This window comes from Triturus cristatus, chromosome 10 (genome assembly GCF_964204655.1).
Source record: "Triturus cristatus chromosome 10, aTriCri1.1, whole genome shotgun sequence".
In the NCBI taxonomy this organism is placed as follows: domain Eukaryota; kingdom Metazoa; phylum Chordata; class Amphibia; order Caudata; family Salamandridae; genus Triturus; species Triturus cristatus.
This window is the reverse complement of record NC_140593.1, coordinates 559,809,810-559,834,730: the sequence shown is the minus strand read 5'-3', so window position 1 is coordinate 559,834,730 and position 24,921 is coordinate 559,809,810. Positions and strand designations below refer to the sequence as shown.

Here is a 24,921-nt window from a genome sequence, read left to right as displayed (position 1 = left end):
AGGGTATGTCTGTCAGTCCATATGTTAGCATTCAGTCCCTCAAAGGTATGCAAAGTCTTATGTCCTTACCCGAGGACTTGGATGCTATGACCGCCGGAGTCAAACACTGTGAACTTTCATTAGGTTCAAAGACCCTCAACGCGAGTAATCTATCCAGTTCTCTTCTTAAAGGAGCATGCATAAGGTAGGGAATAGGCCTCACTTTGTGTGCAACAGGTTTCGCTTTAGTTTTCAATTTAATGCTATGTTGACAGTCCTTTAGCAGCCCTAACTCATCGGAAAAAAAAAATCAGGAAAATAACTGCAGACGTCACCACCTCACATTGAGGGGCCCACTAGTAGTACCTGGTCAGGGCTATTAGGATCTAATCTACTCTATTTGATGGAGTCATCCTAACAGATTGGACCCTTTCTCTGTCCGTAGGCTTTTCCCACAGTATTCCTTCCTTTAAAACAAATCTTCATAGTGGTTATGCATTGTACAGGATGAGATCAGCATTGTAACCCCCTGGTTCATGTCTGATATCTTTTAGTTGACTTTGTCTGGGAACAAACTAAAGAACAGGTCCTAATTTACTAAAGTGTAAGGCAAACATAACTCTGCAAAGACAGTGATGAGCTTACAGTCAAGAATAATACTGCAAGAAGGAAAATTCACACCCTCAGTGTAGTTTTGTAATTGGAAAATGAATTTAGTTTCTTGTTGGTTTGCAGGCTAAGCCACAAGGTACAATAAAAGGTGTGGAGCGCAAATCCCTGCATACTCTGGCAAAATGGCATGTGGCCCCTCTTCCCAAGCCAAAGGAGGGCCCCAAGCACCCCATCCCCTGGCTCGGCTAACTTTTTTAATTGAGAGGGGGGCCATGCGGTCCCCTCTCTGACCCTTCAGAAGGTACCCGGAGACACCGTAGACCTATCCCCCAGGGTTGAAGTTATTTTGGGGGGGGAGTGGGAGGAGTCATGTGGACCCACTCCCTAAGGCTTGCAAGGACCCCAGAGACTACATCTCCCAGGGCTGCGTTATTTTTTTTTGGGGGGGGGGTTATAGTGCCCTATTTCCCAGGCCATGTAAGGGCCCAGGAACCCATCTCTGGACCCATAACATTTTTTGGGTGATGGTGCGTGGGCTCCCCCTCCCCGAACCATGCAGTGGCCCTGGAGTCCCCATCCCCCAGGGCCCAATGGCAGCAGTGTCCTGGGGATCCCATCACCTAGGATGCTGCTGTTTCTTGCCTGCAAGAACTTCATCCACTTGCCCGCGCTCTTGGGGGCAGGGAATAAAGGTTAGCTCCCTCCCAGGGTTGCAGAGAAAAGCTTCTCCCATCTAGGCAGGATGGGAAACATGTAGCCAGCTCTCGCTGCACCAGGGATGGTTGCAGGCAGAGGAGCCAGCCGACGCTGCAATCGTTGTAGGTATCCTAGGTAAGACCAGGGCACCCACAGCATTTTTAAGTGTGTTGCAGCCCTTGGGGATGGGGTGCCTGGTGAGGGGTCCTGCATGCCTCTTTTTTATCATGTGACACGGGATGGGGTCCCTGAAGCGGGTTAGTGGAGTGGAGCCACATGCCCCTTCCTTGTAAAAATCTAATGCGACCCCAGGGATGGGGTCTCCGGGGTCAGATAATGGCCCAGGGAGGGGGTCCACTCAGCCCTCTCCCCTTTATTAATAACAAAAACAAAGATTAGTGAGAGAGTGAAGCTTTTCCAATGCCTAGACTGGCAGTGGAAAAGCAGTTTCCAAGCCTTGCATGCAGAATGTGTGTCTATGAGGCACTAGCTACGGTATGGATGTATTGTCGAAAGTGGCAAATATGTCCTGGCTCAGTCTGGTGAGCAATTGGCTCAAACGTAGCCCTAATGTGTGCAAAAGCTGCCTTGCATGCGCTCTCCTTCTCTAATACGTTGTACTTGTACTCCCATTGGCTGACCATTTGCAGGGTGAACCAGTGAGGAGAAGGACATTCTTTGGACAAAATCCATTTATTATATTGCAATTTCATCCATTTCATTAGGTGAGAGGAAGTGAAAAAAGATCCTTCAAATCTCAGGTGACTGTGGAGTGAGTGACCCAATAAAAGATACTTATGAAATCTCAGCATGCTAGCAATATTGTCTTTTCACATTGTAAAAAAAAGAGACTACAATCATTTTAGCCCTTTGGCTTTGACGAATGGGTTGCAACAATGTCAAAAGCTAAAAAATCAAGAACACCACTTATGCAATGGTTTTTCGATGATTTAATGACTGAGCCAAAAGAATAACGTCCTAAGTCGCACGAGGTTTATTCTTGTGGTACATATGTGCAAAAACATACTGAACTTAAAGACAGTAACTAAAGAAATTGACCACAGTTCTGTTAATTTATTTAAATCACACATTGCCAGATAAGTTTTCTGAACTAATATTAGCTGAGGACGATTTTTACACTGTTCTTCACTTTTATATTGTACTAAAATTACCTTTATTTCAGAATTACTTAGTTCTGGCACTAAAAAGATTATTGGCAAATCCTACCCATGATTACATGGTTCAAATGCAACAGGGGTAGAGAAATAGAGGCTAGGATAAGGCTATGAGAGGTTCTAATGAATATAAACTCTAATAGCCTTAATGCTATTTCAAGTGTTAGTCTCTGGCCGCCTGAATATCTTTGCAAAGCATATATCTGTTATTGTATGTACACATGAGATGTAGTACAGTATTTCGGCAGCAACACACTACTACTAGACCAGAGAATGGTTTAATAACACTAGAAGGGTAATATTACTACATTAATTTATACCGTTCAACCCCTATCATTCATTCCATTTGATCTAGTTCTTCCTTAATATCGTGAATCTAGAGGCCACTTGGTCAAGTCTACGATAATAAGTCAAAACTATTCAAATCACATATTTTGAATTTAAAAAAATGATAACCTTAAAATAGTGACTTTATCTTGTAAGTACAAGAAGAGTGAATCAATTTGTTCAAACTTGCATCTCGATTGAATTCCTATTTTTTTTATAAACTCATGCAGCCCATAGCATGAGATCGCAGCCACCCACCTTTGCCGCTGATTTAGTCCTCCCCTTTAGTTCTTAGAGACCATTTTTCATTGTGATGAGACTGGGTTTTAAAGGAAAAGGTGTTAATTATAAAACAAATGGACTTTCTTATCCTTGCAGTCTAAATTGTTTTTCAACTAAATTGCTTTTAGAACTACTCAATGTAAACTACTCAATGTATTTTTCACTGTTTGATTAGAACAAATTAATTATTTCCCTTTCTTACATCATAATCTTTCAGTGTAGGTAGTGTTTAAATTCATATTCATGAATCCATTCAATAATTATGCTTCTTTTGTTGCAACATCTCAGGGTCTAGTTAGGAAAGACCTAATACAATGATGCAGTAAAAAAGCACTGGAAATTGCCAATGCTGCAGTGTTTGCTGTTATATGTTACTGCATCATTACAGTATTTGCACCTCGAAAAGAAGTATGACTTAAGCAATCGGTCTTTGTGTACCAGTTTCTGCTGAATTTCTACCATTCTTTCACCTGGATAAATGTCACCAGATTTTCAAAGAGGAATTGTGTGCCGGAAAAATCTAGGCATTTTAGGTTTTCCCACAAACCGCTTCATCCTGAGTCAGCGGATATCACCTGCTTAGGGTCAAATCAGGATTTTTGACAAACTTACAGTGAGAACTTCAGGCGTTCCTCTTAGTTATTGTATGAACTGCCTCATGCATTGCAGACAGTAGGGGTAGACAGAAGAATAGGACACTACTAGTTCACTATGCTTGGATAATGGAGAAGTGAAAGTAACAAGATTACCTAGAATAGCGTGAAATAGAGCTAGGTGTTGCCCTATAATTTACACACATAGCAGGGACGGCAAAAACGCCAAGGGAAAGAACAGAGTTCTATGTAATAACCAGAAAGTGCATGAAATGCCCGCCTGCCTTGCATTGGGATACCAAAAAACAAAGAGGGGAAAGAAATAAAATTACCTGTAATATTCATAACACAAAGTGGAAACCTACGAGGTTCCCAAATTTAGATGGAGGACAATCATAATAAGATATATCAGTGATCTATTTAGTGGTTTTATAGTCAGGTCTCACCCAGGGTAAATCTGAAAGGGTAGATGAGTTGACAAAGAAGTTAGCATGATGGCCTCCTGTGGGATTCTGGGGCAACATTACCAGCATTTCCGAAGTTTACGTAGCTTCAGGAGAAAGGTGTATTGGCATTGAGGGGCATCACATCATGGCATCTTTGAAGTCAGTGAAAGTGGAGACTAGGGGTTTACCAGGTAGTATTCTGTATACTTCCCAATCCAAGATGGTGGTGAGCTGTGGTTTCCCTGATGCAGGTAAAGCCCATTTCAAGATGGTGTCCGAGATCTGTGTAACTGGGTAGTACAAGAAGCCAAGGTCTGCAGTTGAACTTTAGCTGGTAACTTTGCTTATTGGCAGGCTTCTCGCTCTGTGCTTCAGTTTGTGCCTGACTCCCGGTTTGCTCATGTTGTCAATTTCCTCATACCCTTGCGGGTAGCTTCCCTTAAGCAAGCCATTTTGTTGCTGTTAGAACTTAATTCTGTTCTTTAACTTTACCACTTCTTTTTCCAAAGAATTCTGGATTCAGCCTGCAGGTGGACCTGCCGTGTAGCCTCTAGGCCGTGGGTCATAGGTTTCATTTATCTGGCATCTGGTATAGCATTTTCCTAATCTTTCAAATGAGATTGATTCTGCATTCTATTTTTGGTGTGGTGCTGATAAAATTCAATGTTTTCAGTTTCCTTTCCCCTCTCTTCTCTGTTTCACAGGGCCTGATTCAGAGTATCATACTTATGTATCCTGAATACTATATAGCTGTTGGACAGTCTTCTTGAGGCCAGCCCTCTCTAGGTTTTCACTTAAATGTAACACAATCAAATATTTTACTCAAAATGCCAATATTTGAACGTAAATTAAAACATTTCCCACAAATTTCAAAGTAGAAAAAATGCAACTCTTGTTATCACTTAAACGAAAACAATCACGTTTTTAAAGCCATGTTGGATATATGGAATGGTGGCAAACCAATGTGTCCCCCATGGTAACACATTTCAAAGGAAAAAAAAAATACATTGTATTAAAACTACTTCTTTGTTTCTTAGAGTCCTCTAGATGTAGAAGTAGCTTTTTAAAAGCTTTTCTAATACCCACATCTTTCAAACTCTACTTCTTTTTCTATAACTATGTGTTAGTGAATTTTCTGAATTGTGCTTGCTGATGCTCAAACACAGGGGCCCTCTGAGACCACAAACCCAACAGTTATAAAACAATCAGAAGCAACATAACAACACTGGCCTACCAGAGAAAGATGGGGACGTTTTCTATTGAAAGTTTACTTCAAGGATTTAACACATGCCCACATAACCCTTTCGAATTCTACAGTACATGGGTATTTCCATGCTTCCAGGTATTATGCGAGTCTGAGGAATCCCATAATATTACCCCCGAACCCCTTTAAGAAGAGGGTGCCAATCTGCTTCATTGTGGAAATCAAAGATGCTGACACACCAAATACTGTAACATTTATTGAAAAGTGAAGGAAATGGGGTGCGAAGGTAGGCGGGCCCAACCATGGTTGGTAAGAAGGCAGGGATTGTAAGAAAGTAGAAAGGCCTACTGGGGAGCACCCCATGGAGAAAGGGAACAGTAATGTCAATTGTGGCTATCATTGTCCAGGTTCATTCACTCAGACGCCTTCTGATTTTCAGAGATTAATGAAAGGACCATTGAGCTTTGGTCAATATACTCAAAGATTGTATGGTCAGAGTTATGACATGAGAGAGTTTTCAATATATCTTTGCCTGGTTTCGGTGTAAAGCATATACCTGCCTCCAAACTAGATCTAGGGCAAGAATGAGACTTCCAATTAATATTTAACCAAGTCACTATCTAGTCAGTCATTAATTTATGAAGTTCTGAGAGCAGACCATCTTGACCTGTGTCCTTGCCTGATGCCTGCATTTTTATGGACTCTGTTACTTCTTGCTCAGGGATATCATTCTGTAGTAACATCATCCAAGGTTAAAGCCACGAGATCCACATCTGCTGATAAACTACCAAAAGACTAGACCTTACACATTAACTCATTTCTGGATAGAGCTTAGTAGATGGGCTTGTAAAATTCTATTATCTCTCCCTGGTATTCTGTCAATGTACCCCATCCTCTCTATGAATTGTCTTGATTATGCTGTTGGTTCTATCCACCATATTCAAGACAAGATGTCATCTAGCCTTTCTTCTTATTCAAAATGTCTTACTTTGCTAGCCTCTAATGTTGCTGTTGTAAATGTATCTAGTATAAAAATGTGGTTCCACTGTACAAGACTAAAAAACATTGTTGGTGGACTTTCTCCTGCGAAGCAAATCAAAACCAACTACATGACCAAGTACGAGCGTGCCCGAATTCTGTAAAAGCATGCTCTTCAGATCGCGATGCACGCTCCTGTGATGGTAGAATTGGAAGGAGAGACGGAACCACTGCTTTTCGTCATGAAGGAGCTGAAATCCCGTTAGTTGCCAATTATCATCCAATGGTACCTGTCGATGGTAACTACCAGGCCTGGGGTGTGGACGAGCTCATCACAGTCTGAAGCCCTAACTGCTTAAGGAACCCCTCTTTCCTTGCTTTCAGAAACCATCTTCTATTCTGCTGCTTCTCTCATATTCAGAGGTTTTACTGCAGCCTGTGGCCATTTTTCTCAGCTGTGTGCTTTCCCTGCCCGTGGCCATTTTACTCAAGTCATGTCCTTTACTTCTGAAGACTTACTCCACCCTGCGGCTATCTTCCTCAGAATATCATCTCACCTTCTGAAGCCTTTCTCAACCCAGCATCCATTTGCCATAAAATCATTGCTTTTCATCGCCTCCCGAAAACTTACCTCTCTTCCCTGGCTGACGTTTTTATCATACCATCTTGCAACACTTTTGTCAACTTTTTTCAGTTTGCTCGACCAGGAAGGGATTATCCAGCCTTGCATTTTGGCGATATTTCCAAGAATACAATTTATAACCTTTCCCCATCCCCGCCCTTTGCATCTAAGCATCTCGAAGACCAAGATCCCCATGCAGGGGGAGAGGGTGGATGCAGGCTTTGCCTCAATTTTGGAGGAAAAGCTAAAGAGACGGACTACACCTCTCACCCCAAAGAGAGTTTGGAGGCTGGAGGAGGTGTGCCATTTAAACCAGGATCAACAACAAAGAGCTTCTCATCAGATAGAGGGGGCCCAAAGAAGCATTTGGAGTTCAGCATTGACAACTGTAATATCTTCCCCATCACTTTGTTTATTTAAGCCTCTTGAAGGCAACAGAAGGAATAGAGGATACTCGGACAACATTTAAAAGCTCATTATTTACAGACTACACCATTCAGTATTTTAGACAACAGTCTGACTAAAGTGTAATTATGAAAAGCAGGAATGGGGTTCGAGTAGAGCACAACACTGTACGATGATAAATCCACAAATGTTGCTAATGGGGCTGAGATAATAAATGGCCCACTCCTACTCAAGACAGGAAGATGCTGGAATGAATGCTAGGGGTGCAGGTAGGTTCTGGGTGCACTGTCCAAGATTTTCTGGTAAGCGGTTAGTCAGGCACTAGAGCCATTCTCAAGAGAGTTCACGATAATCTGTTAAACGTTGAACACACTGTGACACCTATTATATCCTTTATAATTTCACTGCCAAACCACATCAGTATACTTGAAGCTATGCTGAAGGTGGGTGTCGACACTGGGGCTAAGGTCGACATGAGATTCGTGTAATGGGTGACGCTCCAAGCCTTGATGAGAATGAGGAGTGTTTTGGTGTAGTTGGGCCTGATGCAGTATGAGGAGAGACCAACACGGGAAGAGAGGTGTTGCTTGAGTTAGCCAGAGAGAGGGCTAAGAAGGGGATATGGAGAAATTAAATCTAGATTTGATTGGACTGAGAAACATCAGAAAGATGTGGCATGTGTGTTCATAGACAAGAATCTGTATTATTTATACCTGAAGACTCACAATTTAGAGGTGTCACACATAAGGCTGAAACTAAGATTGAAGCCAATGCCCCTAGCGGTTGTAAACCTTCAAGACAAAGAGTTGCTACTGGTAAAAAGATGCACTGACCACGGAAAATCACACAAGGCCTAACATTTTGCACATGAATATGATCCCTGTGGATCAGATGGACTGGATATAAAAGCCTTTGTGGCAAAAGTGTTGATTAACTCAATTCCAAAGGACGAGAGTGAGGAAGAAATAGCTCATGAGATTTAGAGAGTACAATGAGAACCATTTATGTATCTAGGAAAGCTCTGAGGTTGTCCTTAGCCTTGAAAGATAATCAGACAGAGGGGTTCAAATTCACAATGTGGTCAAGCCTTCTACAAAGCCAAGAGCATAGGAGGTATAAACTCGGAACAAGAATGTAGTGAGTGATAACACGAGTGGCTAAAATGTCACAAGTTATCATTGAGTGAGATAATGATGTGGAGCAAGATAAAAAAGTTTATAAAAGATGATGACTTGGAATCAATCAAGCAGTGAATACATGTGGGGGCAAATTAATCCATTGTTAGTGAAAATGCAGAGCAGCAACCACAATTACTGGACTGTGTTGCGCAAGTGGAAGAAATGTTTGCTATTGTGCAGAATTTCATGGCCCCTAGTGCCCAGGTGGTAGTGACACCTATCTCGGAGACCTGGTGTAATACCTTGGCGAATTTTTTTAGGGAACAAATAATTAGCATCCAAGAGACGTTTTCGACTTCCCCCAGGAAGCTTATAGGTGCCTTGTTGGCGAGACTGTTGGAAAAATCTGTCCCCACTTTTTCTGCGTTTAGACCGGTCAATCTTCCTAGCTCTCTTAGGATTCTTAAGGCACTAAAGTCGGGATCACCTAACGACCCATGTGCTGCCAGACTTTTGTCTGATGTGGCAGGTATTATTAACTCAGAAGTGAACGTAATGGTCAATAAATCGCTTCGCGAAGCGCATGTTCCTTTGTCATGGAAGCAGGCACTGATTCTTCCCCTTCTTAAGAAGTCGTCACTTGACCCTCTTTTGCCTGAGAATTACTGCCCTATCTCGCTTCTGCCAGGTTTGGCTAAGGTTTGCGAAAGGGCGGCTACATCTCAAATCACCAACTATGTTGAGGTTTCAGGCTTCCTTCATCCGGCACAATCAGGCTTCCGTGCCTCATATAGCACAGTCAGCATTGCTAGAGGTGACGGAGGCAATCTGGGAGTGTTTGGATGCCGGTGGGAGAGCAGCCTTGGTGATGTTAGATCTCTCGGCAGCTTTCAACACGGTGCCCCACTCCCTGCTCCTTGACCGTCTTTCAGAAATAGGTATTTCTGGCTCAGCTCTGCAGTGGATCATGTCTTTCTTGGAGGGACGGTCGCAGTAGGTCTGGCTCCCTCCGTGTGCCTCCGTGCCCATGCAGGTGACTACGGTTGTGCCGCAGGGGTCCTCACTTAGCCCCCTGCTTTTTAACATCTATGTGACTCCGCTGGTCTATCTTGCGGAGTCATTGGGGGCTAAAGTGATGGCATATGCGGACGATGCTCAGCCCTTGTTTTCTTGGAGCAGGGAGGATGACTCGGTTGTGGCTGCGCAACAATGTTTGTCTTCTGTTTTTCATTGGTTGGCGAATGCACAGCTTAAATGCAATGAAGGAAAATCTGAAGTACTTTTGTATGGCTCCTTCTCGTTGGATTTCAGAGATAGGCTTTGGCCACCCGGTTTTCCCCGACCAACTACAAGTAAAGGCGCCGCAAAAAATCTTGGCGTCTGGTTCGTCGAAAACCTGAATTTTTCGACACAGGTGAAGAAGCTGGCCGGTACCTGCTTTGGCACTCTGAAAACCCTGAGGAAGTTTCTTCCTCTTCTGCCAGGTAGTGCCAAAGAAACTGTGGTCCGTGTCCTCATTTTATCCCGTTTGGATTATGCCAATGCCCTCCTGATTGGCAGCCCTGGTTCTCTAGTCAAGAAATTGCAAGTCGTCCAAAACTCAGCGGCCAGGCTTCTTTCAGATCTGCGATCAAGGCTTAGTGTTCGCACTCACCTGCGTTCCTTGCACTGGCTCCCAGTCGAATCTCGTCTGAAATTCAAAATGTTATCGGGCCCTCTATGGCCTTGGCCCTATTTGCAGAAGAGGTTTGACTTTTACACACCAGGGAGACAGCTGCACTCGTCTGCTCAGCTGCTGGTTCAGACCCCCAGGTTTAATCGCCAAATACTTGGGGAAGGGGGGGGGGGGGGGACACACTCCTTTGTGCGTAAAGCTGGGCTTGCCTGGAACTTGCTGCCCTTGCCTCTTCGGGCTACCCAGGACCCTCTGTTTAAGAAAAGACTAATAACGCTGCTTTTTTAGTTTTTGATGGGTGTGCATTTTTCTCTCTTTTTCATAAGCATGTGCCGGGACACTTTCGAGTATCCGTGCGCTGTACACATTAAATATAACATAACATAACAGAGGTATATTTATTGACAATAGCCTACTGCTGCTGTCCTCTGCATTGGTACACCAACCGGCTGCCTAGTGCCACACCCAGCATTTGCCCCATGGTGCAGAGGTGTGTGCTTCATGTTTAACACAGAATTTGTACTGAGAGCATATGCTTCAACTACAAAATCCTATCCTGAGACAAGTTATAATACATTACACACATTGTATACTAAATATTTCCAAATTAGTGCATGTTTCAAGGAGGCGTAATTGTTTTCTCAATCTCTTGGTAGACTGGACTTTGCGTAAAAAAATGGTGTTTCAGAGCCATGTAACCACGCCCCTCCCCAATGCAAAGTAATGCAAAGCAGTGGCAAGCGCTATTTGCAAGGAGAAAAGTGAACATTTCAATACCTTTTGCGATAGAAACAAATGCACTTCTTAGCAACATAAATCAGCAGCAACAAGCACAAATAAAGTTTTCAAAATCTATGACTTACAAGCCAACACAGTGGGCAGCGGACATGACCCAGTTTGGACTGATGAGTGATCCACCACAGATGTGAGACCAGTACTCAGGATTAAAATCATCGGCTATTTGGAGGGAGACCTGTATTGAAAGATATAGCATGTTTTGAAACGTAATATTGCACAGCAGCCACTTGTCAACTTAACAGAATAAACAACCGGTGTTGAAACCAGAACACAATATATCATAGGATTTGTCATACAACTCTTCACTGCTTACATCACTATGTGGACACTTGTTTTACAGAGCATCCTTATCATTTAAATATTCTCTCACTATCATATTGGGGAGGAACTGTAGCCTAACGGACAGAGCTGTTGACCTAGTAACTAGCGAACCTGGTTTGAGCCCCAGCTCAGGTTTAACAGCGTATGATTCTGGGAAAATCACTTAATCTTCCAGTTCCTTAAAATTAAAATGTGTAATACAATCTGGTGTTCCTGTTAAGCGCTCTGATGCCTCTGGGCTATGTTTGTGCTACATAAAAAGACCCAAGGGAGGAAGTAGTCTACCTAGATCATCAGCCCACCCCTCTCAGAAATGGTGCCTGCCAACCAGACCTTGAGCAGCCACAAACCAATGCTTAGATGCCTTCAAGTCAGAACTCATCAACCTCGTGCACCCAGAGACAATCCAAAATGCCCACCAGCACTCTCGCTTAGAAATACCTCCGGTGTGCTTACCTGCCATTTATAACCGTTCCTCCCAGCTTCATTTCCACCAATCACACGGTCCGCTTGGATGTCATTGTGGACGTCGTGGTTGTGAATGTGACCAGAAATAAGACCTATTGCAAAGGAAAATGCAGATGAGTAACATGTTTAGTTTTATTTTGAAGCTATGTCAGGAAACCTTTCTCAATCTATAGATGGTCAATGTTAAATGGACATCATCAGATACATGAGCTTTACCTAGACTTGTGTAAGTATTTACTTGATGTATAATAAGTTTTAGTTATTATGTAGAACAATATTGTAAAGTCATTCAACCATAGATTTACAGTTTAAATATCTGGAATCAGCATGTGGAGCAACAGAATGGGAGAATTGTGCTACTCTTGACATCTGACCCATGATAACCACCAACAAAAAGATACCCACTGACAGAGTGCCTTCTGCACACCTTAGATACCAACTTGAGCATCTTCTACAGCAGCTACTGAGATGGTGTTTATAGTCAGTCCTCTCCTTCACTTGTTGAGGGTCATATGAAAATCTGAGTCTCACCCCCAGGACAGCCACTTTGTGAAGACATGAAGATCTGAGGCCAAAAGGGAACAAGATCACGGATCTCATGGAACAACTTGGACCAATATATATATATATATATATATATATATATATATATATATATATATATATATATATATATATATATATATATATATTTAAAATAATATTTCTTTTCAGAGATTTTCAAATGGCTAGGCAATAAAACAATACAGTTTATGCTTCCATCACTGAATCAGCAATTACAGCTTTGCGATCTCAAAAATCCAAAAATGAGGACTTAAGTAACTTTTTAGGTGAATTTCACAGTACCCATCTACAAGTACAAGGTCCATGCATGTACCCTTAATGAGAGTATTCAGAGTACTCAGGGGTACCTAGAAACCTGCACAAATCTCTCCAACACTCCAGGTCGCCTTCTAGCATAGGGTCTAAATGGGTAACGGACAGTCACATTTTTAAGCCAGTGATCATTCGCTCATATCCTTACATCAAAAATCATACACAGAGCTTCGAGCCAGCATCCAATGGATTGCAGTACACCTCTTGGCCAGTAAAAGATTCAAGACTATTAGACAACAGGACATGCATTTTTTTACTCATACTGCTTAGTTTCTAAACCAATCAAACTTCTCATAAAACGTTCTACAGTTGTCCCATCAGACATTACCAAAACATTGACAATTCTGCACATTCAAACCTTATGCAGAAAATCTCCTTATTCAGGTGAACATCTGGGACAGCTCCCTGAGACAGCACGGTTGATTTTAGGCCATTGATGGGTGTAAGGTAAAACCTCTGAATATGTTTAAAGTGTGTGAGATGAATTCAAGCATTACTGGATGTCATCTTAGTTGAAGTAATTATCTTAGGCCATACATTATCAGAGACTCACTGGCTCCCCGCAAACTCCATTCCATTTAAATTTAACGGGCAGTTTTCGTTTTGGGTACTCTCCACACAGTGATCTGTAAAGAGATGACACTGAACGACCACTCTAGGTCAGAAACAAGATGTCCAAAAGATATTTAGATTCCAGGGTTATGTTGGGGTACCAATCCCAAAGATCTGGCATGAAGCAAGAACTGTTGTGTGTGGACCCCCATCTGCAAGCTAGCTTTGGACCAAATGTTTATCAGCAATCCTCTAACCCTCCAGAGTGGCTGAAGTGAAAACCCAGTCAAAGAACTATAGGGCGATGAGATGGTGAGATGTCTCACCAAACTTTAGAAAGAAAATAAGGGTCAGTCTGCTCAGAAGAGGACTGCTGGCTGGTATATTCATGATCCAAAATGTGTAGCAGATGGAAAGGTTAAAATTATGTGGCAGCACAGCAGGGTGCACTTACCAGGAAAGTGAACATAAATGAGGTCTCTTATGTGATGGCATTGGATAGGATATGGACTCAGTAGAAGAGAACTTGGATTGGCCTAGTCCTGAAAGCTGGGATCCCAGGGTACTGAACTGGAGCTGCCATCGCTGTCAATGGGCTGGCTGTGGTGCACGAGAACAGAATAGGAGTGCCCACAACCAAATCTGTAGACCGAATCGCTGAGACTGTCTATGCACTAGGAAAAGGCCCCAAAGGAAGGATCAGGGTGTCTACAAATCAGCTGTAGCGCCAGATGTGGTGTGCAGGTGGGTTCATCTGATGCCTCTCTCTTATGTGGTATGTTTTCTGCACCCAAGACAGACATGCTAGACTCATTGGATCTGAAATTTGACCCCGCCTAAGGGTGTTCCTGTGAAAGTATAAAAGTGAAGCTGCTTTCAGGGACTTGATAATGCCTTTGCATTCACATGCCCAGTTTTCTATATGTTCAGTCTTCTGCAAAAAATCCTGTACAGTGGAGGGCTTGCTCTCTTTGCATTACCAACTGAGGGATCATCAATGTGCGACACGCCTAAGTCCCAGACAGCAGAGCTCGATCTGTACTCTAGAAAGGAATTGTAATGTGCGATCTCGAAATAATTGATCTCACAAGTAATTGTTTGTAACATATCAAAAGTGGCCTTTCTTAGGGCTAAGCTATTAAAAAACAATAGAATAATAATAATAATTCCATTTGGAGAGAGTTTGGAAAGTTCGATGATTAAGCAGTTATAGACTTTCATGGCATATGAACGGGGGCGGGGGGGGGGGCACTTCCTGTTATTAATCACCAGGGTCTCGATAGTATTCGCGAACCTAAATTCAAATTAGTGGAGCAAATTTCATCAGCTGTCTTCAAATGTCCACAACAACAACTGTAGGGATAGTGCGGGTTCTTCAGTAGTACTACCTACAGATGTAGGCCAGCATCCACAAACTTCTAACAGCCCTTACAGGTAGTTTCCCATACTGGAACACTCAAAGATTTACTTCAGTCAAGGGCACGACTAAAAATATTTGCAGTTTGGAAAAGAGGAATTAACACCCTCATTTCTTATGGGTGGGTATCAGAAAGATTTTTTTTATAAAGGCGAATTATTTTTGTCTGTGGACAGGCAAATAAAAGTTAAATACAATAATGCACGTTTGCATCTGATTTTTGAACGTAACAATTTCCACTAGGTGGAAATTCTGCATTTTCAAATGTTATGTACGTGAGTACTCCCAGAAATCTATGACGGACATTCATTTCCAGACTTTTGGAATCTTTTGTGAATCCCTTCAAAGTTATGTACTTCTCTTTAATCTATAACTAATCCTATCCTACATGAGCAGATTTTTGACTACCACTGTCCTTTATGAAATGGGCAGGTTGTGAATGACAACAGGTCAACAAAACAGAGTAATGGAGAAACAGCAGCAGCAGGGGAAAGTTAGTGGTCAAATTCATTTTAATGGTGCAGCAGTAAAGAGTGAGGGCTAGAACTGAGATTGCGAGAGAGGGCGCAGAGTGAGGATCAAATCAATTGAAGGTGGACAACCAAATGGGTGAAAAGGGGGCACAAATATGGGTGAGAAAAATGTGTATGGTGCAACACCACAAACGGAATCCGCTCTAGATGTTTACTGACTGAAGAGAAGGTGGCACAACCTTTACAAGAATTATGGGCCATATGTACAAAGCCATTCATCAGTTGTAACCCTGAGATTCGGTAAATCATAACATTTGTGAATAACTATGTTATTTTTAAAATGTACTGAACTCATTTAGCAAATCAGTAAGTTCTTACCAATTCGCAAAATGGGTTTAGAAATACATAATGAATTGCAATTTGGAAGGGGTGTGTTTAGGGCCTCCCTTCTAAATTGCGATTCAAAATGCTATGAATCAATGCTTTGTGACCATAATTTCAGTTGTAAACCATGAATAGGTTAGCGACTCCTCAAAGGAGGTGGTAACCCATTCGCAAAGCAAAAGGGGTTTTAATGGGACCTCTTACCCTATTTAAAAGTAAAATAAAAGTTTGTTTGGAAGTGAAAAGCCGTTCACTGCCAGCTCTTAAAAACCGTTCTTTTTTAAAGATTTTTTTTTCCTAAACGACCATTTCCTCTGTGGAAAATGGGCTGCGTTGTTTTAAAAAAAATGCCCTGAGTCCCACAGACCAAAAAACCTGGATATCCTTTAGTTTACAAGAATAGATCAACTTTTCCCATATCTTTATTAGTCTGGATATCTGCCTATCTCTCTTTAAGGCTCATGGGTTGTGAATTGCGTGAATAGACAGGTTGGGATTATGTTACCCATGAGTAGGGATTAATTCATTTTTTCTCTACACAAATCGCTTACAATTGGTTCCCATACATCAGGTTTAACGTCTCTCTTGCCCAGATGTGGTGGGATTATTAGCTCAAACCCCTATGTTTTCGGGGTATCTCCCTTGAAGATCCATCTTACATTCTCTCCTACAATGTATTATTGCTTCTGTATTCCTAGATTTAAGCTCCAATTCTCTTCTGAGCCCAGTATTTATGCCCCTGCATACAACTGTAGTAGGGGATTGTCGTCAAGGGACAAACAAGAGCTGATCAATTCCCTGTTACCGCCAACGACCATACACAAAATTATATCAATTTTTTCAGACGTCCTGAGTCTGGTTGAAATAAAGTACCTCGGGCTGGCAAATGTCTTATGCTCTTTCTTTGTAACAACTAAAGAAATGGCTAAAAGATTATGGTCGCTGTTTACACTGGCCAAAACGCCCCTGTTGATAATGTACCTAGTTCGGTATTAAAATCACTTGCTAATAGAAGGTTAAACCCAATACCCAAGAATGTATTTCGGTTGGCAACATTGTCTACAAAAATGTTGTGGTAGAAAGTTAATTGATATAAAGATTCACAAGTACCATCTCAAAATGTATTTCCCTATTTTAGGTCAAAGGCTTGGAGTCTCCCCCCTCAATAGAAAGTGAATGAATATTGCAGATAATCTAGACTTTGAACCAAATGGGAGGACCCGATGGTGACGCAGGTAGGTTTATCGCATGCATTCATTAAAATAAACATCAGGCAATATCCATGTCTCCTGCACTAAGATAATATCAAATTTGCTAGAAAAATGTATCCAGTTCTCTGACTGAAATTGGGATGACAGATCAGCTATAGTCAAACTTAACCGTTTTAGTTCAAATCCGTTGGGTAGAGATTGCCTACTGTCCTGCAGCAACCCTTGAGCTGCAAGACAATGGGGTATCGTTGTACAGGGAGACTTTACCCCAAATGGACCACCGGATACACCCACTGTCCCATGCACTTGCTTAACAAAAGGCAGGTTCTTATTGGTTTTATATCTGAAAGTCATCAAGGGACTAGCTGGATAAAAAGCTCCCTCATTTCACAGGGAATTGGTCTACAGCTAAACAGTGTAGATCAAATGCCACAGCCTGGGCCAAGTTTTAAATCATGTCTGACCCATGGCCCCTCTGTCGGTGATTTTCTTCCAGGTCCTAAAGGACCAAAAATCAATTTGTTGATATAATTTATTAGCATGATAAAGCTCCAAAATGGCTTATTGCCTGGAATGTGCTGTGGTGCTAAAAGTTCCAGATAACTGTTAAAAAAAAATAATAATAAATACAAAATCGGCAGTAGTTGGATTGGACCTGGGCGAATCAAGACTATCTTGGATTGGTGCATTAGCTCTCCAACAATGAAAGTCCAACGAAAGTTGACAATAACGCAGTGTCCTTTAAATCTCCCACCTTCCATGCATGGAACGCCTTCCTAATGCAGAGTAACTTGTGCTGTCTTGCATTACTCTGGATTTACTAAGCCACGCAGAGTCTTGCAAGGCGGTTCTAAGTTTCTTAGTTCATCTGACTGAAGCACTTGCTTTGTCTGTGTCACCTTGGGTGATGCAATGGCGACGCAAGGGCTTAGTAAATCTGGCCCCCAGTTTGTAGCAATTTTGCAATTCACATAATGTGACAAAATCACCTGAGGATCATGACTGGGATAAAAGCAGAAGGAATCTGACAAAATGTTGCAGGGATAGCAAAGATCACAAGAGTGTGTTGTAAAACTGTCGGCACAATCATTCTGATGTCTTCTATTCTAATAATTGTTATTCTTCTAAATACAAATGCGGTCTGAGATGGACTGTTTATCTTGAGACTCCATTGATGAGTTACCTCTTCTGGTAAACAAATTAGTGGCAACAGTGCCAGGTCACAACCATAAGCAAGAAATGCCCCATGGTATAGACTTTTCAGGCCAATATAAATCTGTAATACCTCTGACATACTATCAATGTGGAGAGAACACATTAATAGTATATATGCTGATGGGCAGAGTGTAATATGCTATTTATTACCACTGTTGAGCGTAGAGAGGGCCATGACTCACGAGAAGCAAAGCCATGAGTGAGTCATGATGACCCCCCTTGCCTGCATCTCCTGCAAATATTTTTTCAAATGCTCAGTTTTACCTCTTTACCTTTAACACCAATTTGTTTGGGTGCATCCATTCAGTGACACAGCGGGCCCTATTTAACCCCTTCCCCACTCATGACGGAACCGCTCCGTCATGAGCCACGGTCACCGTGTGCTCATGACGGAGTGGTTCCGTCATGCTGCGGCCGTTGGCGGCCGCGCCGCCCACGCGGCGCTAATTCCCCGCCTGGACGGGCGATTAGCGCAGTGGGCGGAGTCATGACGGAACCACTCCGTCATGAGTACAGCTCAACCGCGGCTCATGACGGAGCGGTTCCGTCATGAGCACCGCGCCACCGCGCTGCCCCCAAACCCCCCCCAGCGCTGCGGTGGAATTCCCGCCGCAGTGAAAGGGTTAAAGCTAAGCACAAAGTGGAAAAACCAGTGGAAATAATTTTGATGCTTTTACACCTGCACCTACTGAAAGGTAAGTGCAGGCTGTTTTGTTTTTTGCACTTACGTTTACTACATGCTATTAGCTGGTGATAAAATGGAGTGCAGCATTTGTGCAAAGACAGCACAACAACAATTTGCTCCTGAAGTGCCTAAAGAACAAGTTACTTACCTTCGGTAACGCTTTTTCTGGTGGATACAGTATCTGCCTGTAGATTCCTCACCTTGTAAATATCCCCTGCGCCGGCATTCCACGGAATTTTTTCACCAGCTCTCCACGCCAAAGTGGACGTCATAATACCACGGCTCCGCTCGCGACTCCGTATGACATCACCGGAGCCATAAGAGAGCCACGTTGGCGTGATGAGGTCAATTCCACCCATTTTTTCCGTGCCTCCGAGGCGAACAGGTGGACCGACAACAGATTCAAAGTATACACAGTATACAACATTCGAACAAATATTCATAGTACATATACAAAAAGGAAAGCTAAAGAACAAAAGCATTTCCTATAAGTGTACCAGATAGAAGATACAATGAAAAACAACATGTCAAGCAAGGCATCCTTCAAGGTATACAATGGTGGACAATGGGGAGGCAGGTGGGCCAGTGAGGAATCCACAGGCAGATACTGTATCCACTAGAAAAAGTGTTGCCGAAGGTAAGTAACTTGTTCTTCTGATGGATACATCTGCCAGTGGATTCCTCACCTTGTTAATAGATTCCCACAGCAGTCCCACTCCCGGAGGAGGGTGTCCACCTTCCTATAGCAAAAAGTTCTGCAAGACAGAGTGCGCAAAGTGGCCCTCCCTCCTCATCTCAGAGTCTAAGCAATAATGATTTGCGAAAGAATGGAGGGAGGCCCAAGTTGCGGCTTTACAAATGTCTGCAACAGGAACACCCCTGGCCAAAGCAGAGGTAGAAGACTTAGCTCTAGTTGAATGAGCTCTAATACCCTCAGGAGGAACCTTACCAGCAAGGGCGTTGCAGATCTTGATGGCTAGGATGATCCACCTGGACAGAGTGCGCTTGTGCACAGCCTTGCCTTTAGAGTGTCCAATATAGCCCACGAAGAGCTGATAATCCAAACGAAAATCCTTCGTTCTGTCCAAATAAAAGCTCACAGCTCTTTTAGGGTCCAATCTGTGAAGTTTTTCCTCCTCCTTGGAAGGGTGAGGGCCACCACTGCCATCACCTTGATGAAGACTCGGGGTGCAGTAGTAAGACCAAACGGGAGAACCGCAAACTGGTAGTGTTGCGACCCAACCGTAAAATGGAGATACTTCCTGTGTGACTTCAGGATTGGGATGTGGAAATATGCATCCTGCAAGTCGATCAACACCATCCAGTCTTCTTGCTGCAACGCTTTAAGAACCTGTGCAAGGGTTAGCATCTTGAATTTCTCCTGTTTCAGGTAAAAATTCAAAACTCTGAGGTCCAGGATTGGGCGCAATCTGCCGTCCTTTTTGGGAATCAGGAAATACTGGGAGTAGCATCCCTGACCCCTTTCCTGCTCCGGAACCACCTCTATAGCACCTTTTTGTAGCAATGCAAGAACCTCCTTCTGCAGAAGTAGTAGATGGTCCTCTGAGCAAAAACCTTGGCATTGAGGGTAAGGGGGAGGAAACTCCCGAAAGGGAAGGGTGTACCCATTCTCCACAAGGTTTAAAACCCAAAGGTCCGTTGTGACAGATTTCCAATCTCGCAGAAAGTGGGACACCCAACCCCCAACAGGCCTCTCATGAACTAGGATGGAAGATCTAGGGCTGCTTCCCTGAAGCTTCATTGGGAGCAGAGGAGGCTGAAGAGGAGGAGGGATTGCGACCAGAACCTTGCCGACCCCATTGTCTTCCTCTATATGATCTATAGAGAGGATTTTGCTGCGGTTGTTGCTGCTGCTGCTGAGGTTGACGGAAGGAACGAAAGGATGACCTCCCAAATCCTCTATACTTCCTGTAGCCAAACCCTTTTGCTTGCGTCTGCAAACCTAAAGATTTCGCAGTAGCCCTGCTATCTTTAAATCTTTACAGGGTGGAATCAGCTTTTCCCCCCAAAAAGCTTTTCCCCATCAAAGGGTAAGTCGACTAGGGTGGCCTGAACATCAGCAGAGAAGCCGGAAGAACGAAGCCAAGCCTGCCTTCTAGTGGCTATAGAAGATCCCATAATCCTAGCCACAGAATCCGCCGCATCTAGGCCCGACTGAATAACTTGCCTAGCGGCAGCTTGAGTGTCCGCAACAACCTCCATCAACGAGACCTTCTCCTCATCACGCAGTTTAGGGGCTAACTGCTTCACTGAGTCCATTAAAGCATGAACGTAGCGCCCCAATAAACAAGTGGCATTTGTTGACTTAAGCGCCATACTTCCAGATGAAAAGACCTTTTTAGCTGACTATTCGATCTTTTTAGAGTCCCTGTCAGCTGGTGCTTGTCGAAAAGCACCTGAAGATTGGTTCGAACATGAAGCTTGCACTACAAGACTCTCTGGTGAAGGGTGCGAGAAAAGGAAGCTCGGGTCCCCCGGAGCCACTCTATACGTCCATAACAGGCTCTAAAATAGCCTCACTTAAGGGCAACAAGGCTCAACGATGGAAGAAGGTGAATGAAGGACTTCAGTCAAAAAGTTTGGCTTGTATTCTGCAGAAGGCAACTGTAAGTCCAACAACTCCGCAGCCTTCCTGATGACTAAATGGTAAGGAGCCAACTCTTGTGAAGGAGAAGATCTGGCAGAAGAGTGCTCCCATTCAGGAGTAGTATCTAATCCGCTTGCCTCCTGAATGCCCTCAAATTCATCAGTGGAGTCACCAACTTCATCTTCCTCCACTTCCTCCCTATATTGCTCCTCCTCTATAATCCTCTGAGCCTCTCTTCGAGTGCGGATCCGAGGGCACGGCGGCGCTGTACACGGAGTCAGCGGTACCAAACGTGGAGTCGGCGGCGCCAGACGCGGTGCAGATGGAGTCGGCGCCGGCGTCGAGGGAGGCTCCGATGAAGGAAAGCGATCCAGTCGAGGCCAGGAGGAAGGCTCTTCAGACGGCGCCGAGAACTGCCATGAAGGAGCCATCGGTAAGAAGGGCATAAAAGGTGCCTGAGCATAATGTTGCAACAAACAAATGATGGACGGAATGCTGACAATGCAGACATTCTCCCCCAGTCAAGAGATCTGGGTTAAATCAATAGTTCTTATGCCCACTACGCCACCCCAGTTCAGACATGGCCATATGCAAATCAGTCTTGACCCTGTGCCCCATGGGAACAGTCCAGCCCGAACTGCCAAGCCATGTCTTCCCTGGACCGGAATCAAGCATCCTAGGACCGGTTTCTGGCTATCAGCCGCCATCAGCCAGGATAGCTTGACTCCAGTGGTGTAGTGAGCACGGGTCCCACGTCTGGGAATACCCATCCCACTTTTGGGCGAAAAGCATTCTGCATTCTGTCCATCAATTGTTGTTTTTGCATTTGTCACCCCGAGTGGGAAGGGTATGCTCAGACTTGAGTCCCTTGCTCTCCATGCCACTGGAATCAAGCTATCCTGGCTGACGAGGGCTGAAAGCCCGAAACCGGTCCTAGGATGCTTGTTTCCAGTCCAGGGAGGTCCTGGCTTGGCAGTTCGGGCTGGACTGTTCCCATGGGGCACAGGGTCAAGACTGATTTGCATATGGCTGGGTTCAAACTGGAATGGCATGGTGAGCAAAAAAACGATGGATTTAGGCCCAGATCTCTGTACTGGGGTGAATGTATGACATTGTTCTGCATTCTGTCCATCAATTGTTGTTTTTGCATTTGTCACCCCGAGTGGGAAGGGTATGCTCAGACGTGAGTCCCTTGCTCTCCATGCCACTGGAATCAAGCTATCCTGGCTGACGAGGGCTGAAAGCCCGAAACCGGTCCTAGGATGCTTGTTTCCAGTCCAGGGAGGACCTGGCTTGGCAGTTCGGGCTGGACTGTTCCCATGGGGCACAGGGTCAAGACTGATTTGCATATGGCTGGGTTCAAACTGGAATGGCATGGTGAGCAAAAAAACGATGGATTTAGGCCCAGATCTCTGAACTGGGGTGAATGTATGACATTGTTCTGCATTCTGTCCATCAATTGTTGTTTTTGCATTTGTCACCCCGAGTGGGAAGGGTATGCTCAGACGTGAGTCCCTTGCTCTCCATGCCACTGGAATCAAGCTATCCTGGCTGACGAGGGCTGAAAGCCCGAAACCGGTCCTAGGATGCTTGTTTCCAGTCCAGGGAGGACCTGGCTTGGCAGTTCGGGCTGGACTGTTCCCATGGGGCACAGGGTCAAGACTGATTTGCATATGGCTGGGTTCAAACTGGAATGGCATGGTGAGCAAAAAAACAATGGATTTAGGCCCAGATCTCTGTACTGGGGTGAATGTATGACATTGTTCTGCATTCTGTCCATCAATTGTTGTTTTTGCTTTGAGCATAATGTTGCGGCACGCCCAAACTAAACGCCATTGGACCCACGGGACCAGAAGGTGCGCCGGATGGGAAGGCAGCTCTTTGGAAAACCCCATACATTGCATTAAGAAAATGCGTCGGATCCACACCCGGAGTCGGGAAATGCGGGTATGGGTTAGAACCTGAATCCGGCCTAGGAGTAGCTGGAGCCGGAGCCGAAGTATCCTCAACTGGAGCCGCAGGTTCACCTTCTGGCACTGGCGAAAGATTTACCACCTGCTCCGGCTCGGTGTCGGAAGCTGGAGAATCCACCGGCGCCGGAGACTGCGCCGGAGTCAACTTGGGCGAAGGTGACTTCTCCGGAGAAACACGAGAAGAAGGGGAAGGCGAAGGAGAAATTAATTCCTTACTTCGACATCAAGGCGACGGCGACCTCGAAGCCTTACTCTTCGATGATCCGTGCCGAGAGCTATGTTTCCTCTTCTTTTTGTGCCTTCTCGACTTCGAAGAGTGCGAAGTAGACGACTCCGGCTTCGACTTTACTTTCTTCCTACCTCTGCTCTCCTTTTTCGCCTTGGCCATGAAAAGCATCGCTTCCGTCTTTCAGGGCCTTGGGATTCATTTTTCTACAGCAGGAATAGTCGTCCACATCATGGTCCGATGAAAGGCACCATAAGCAATCTTCGTGGGGGTCAGTGATGGACATGTGACCCCCACATTCCCTACACAGCTTGAAACCTGACTTCGTCAAAGACATGGTAAATCCAGAAACAGTAACCCACAGGGAGACTACAAAGTAACAGGAGAGTGCTGGAAAACTGTTACGCGTCGACGGCGCGGAAAAAAGGGAACTGACGTCATCACGCCGACGTGGCTCTCTTATGGCTCCGGTGACGTCATATGGAGTCGTGAGCGGAGCCGTGGTATTATGACGTCCACATCAGCGTGGAGAGCTGGGGAAAAAAATCAGTGGAATGCTGGAGCAGGGGATATTCACAAGGTGAGGAATCCACTGGCAGATGTATCCATCAGAACAATGCTTATTCAGATGGTAAGAATTGGCACAATCGGAAAATGTTCCTAAGGGTTTTATTGCCCAACTGAAAGTGAAGCACTAGCAGCCAGAGCTGCCAGCTCAAGAGCTGGGGATCCGGATTCGAGTCTCAGCGCAACATCATGTGATTCTGAGCAAATTACATAATCTCTCCATGCCGATGGACAGCACTTGGATACCCTCACAGTGATACGCTGCGCTATATAAATCTACAAACAAACAAAATGATGACCAAAGAATTTGAGTGTCTCAGATATGCCTTCTAAAAGCTTGATAACTTTATCCGGGATGTCCGCTCTGCCTTCATCACAAATATCTCCAGGGATAATGCAAGGGTTCTCAACCAAACGCCCCCATCTGTTGCAAACCCCCTGTTGCTCCACTGTACATAAAAGTGTATGTGTGATCTGCACTCCTCGGGTTTAGACCCACAGCTAGGTTAACTAAGCTTTCCAGCCTTCCAAAGGAGGTAAACTATTTTCTGTTAACAGTGGTAAGAAGCTTTTTAAATGAAAACTAGTTATAATCAAACAGGGCAAAATAATACAACATTCTACAGACAACTCTAGACTTCATCAGGACCCCCAGATGATAATTGGGATCCTGTTTGCTGGGTATGGTAGGACACCGTGTATGGAATTGAAAGGGGCATAGCAGGACACAAAGTATTGGCCAGTGTGATGTAGGAGTGAGAGGGGTATTTCAGGATGCTACGTATGGCGCAGTGGTTTTATCAGGGTATGGGATCATGGCAGGTGTAAGGCACATGGTGAGATGCCAGGAGTGGTGCTGTGGTGTTAAGGGGTAGAGCAGGGGTTATCTTTCAAGATCTTGTGCTTCATGAACCAGATGTGGGACTGCTTGGCATAGGGGTAGCAGGTCAACCAGGAATAGGATATTTTGGAGCCAAGTGGGCTGGAAGGCAGGTATGGAGCCATGTTTGGAAGCAGGAGGGTGGCACAACAACT

At 44.2% G+C, this 24,921-nt stretch overlaps 1 protein-coding gene across 1 annotated transcript in view; it reads right to left on the bottom strand.

Moving 5' to 3' along the window:
- Positions 1–24,921, bottom strand: part of LOC146789729 (chymotrypsin-like elastase family member 1) — a 127,803-nt gene that overhangs the window by 93,366 nt on the left and 9,516 nt on the right. Inside the window, exons 2-3 of the mRNA XM_085632060.1 lie at positions 11,688–11,791; positions 10,976–11,085 (exon numbers count right to left, since the gene is read on the bottom strand). Of these exons, the coding sequence (XP_085488186.1) occupies positions 10,976–11,085; positions 11,688–11,791 (214 nt within the window). The remainder of the gene's footprint in view (positions 1–10,975; positions 11,086–11,687; positions 11,792–24,921) is intronic.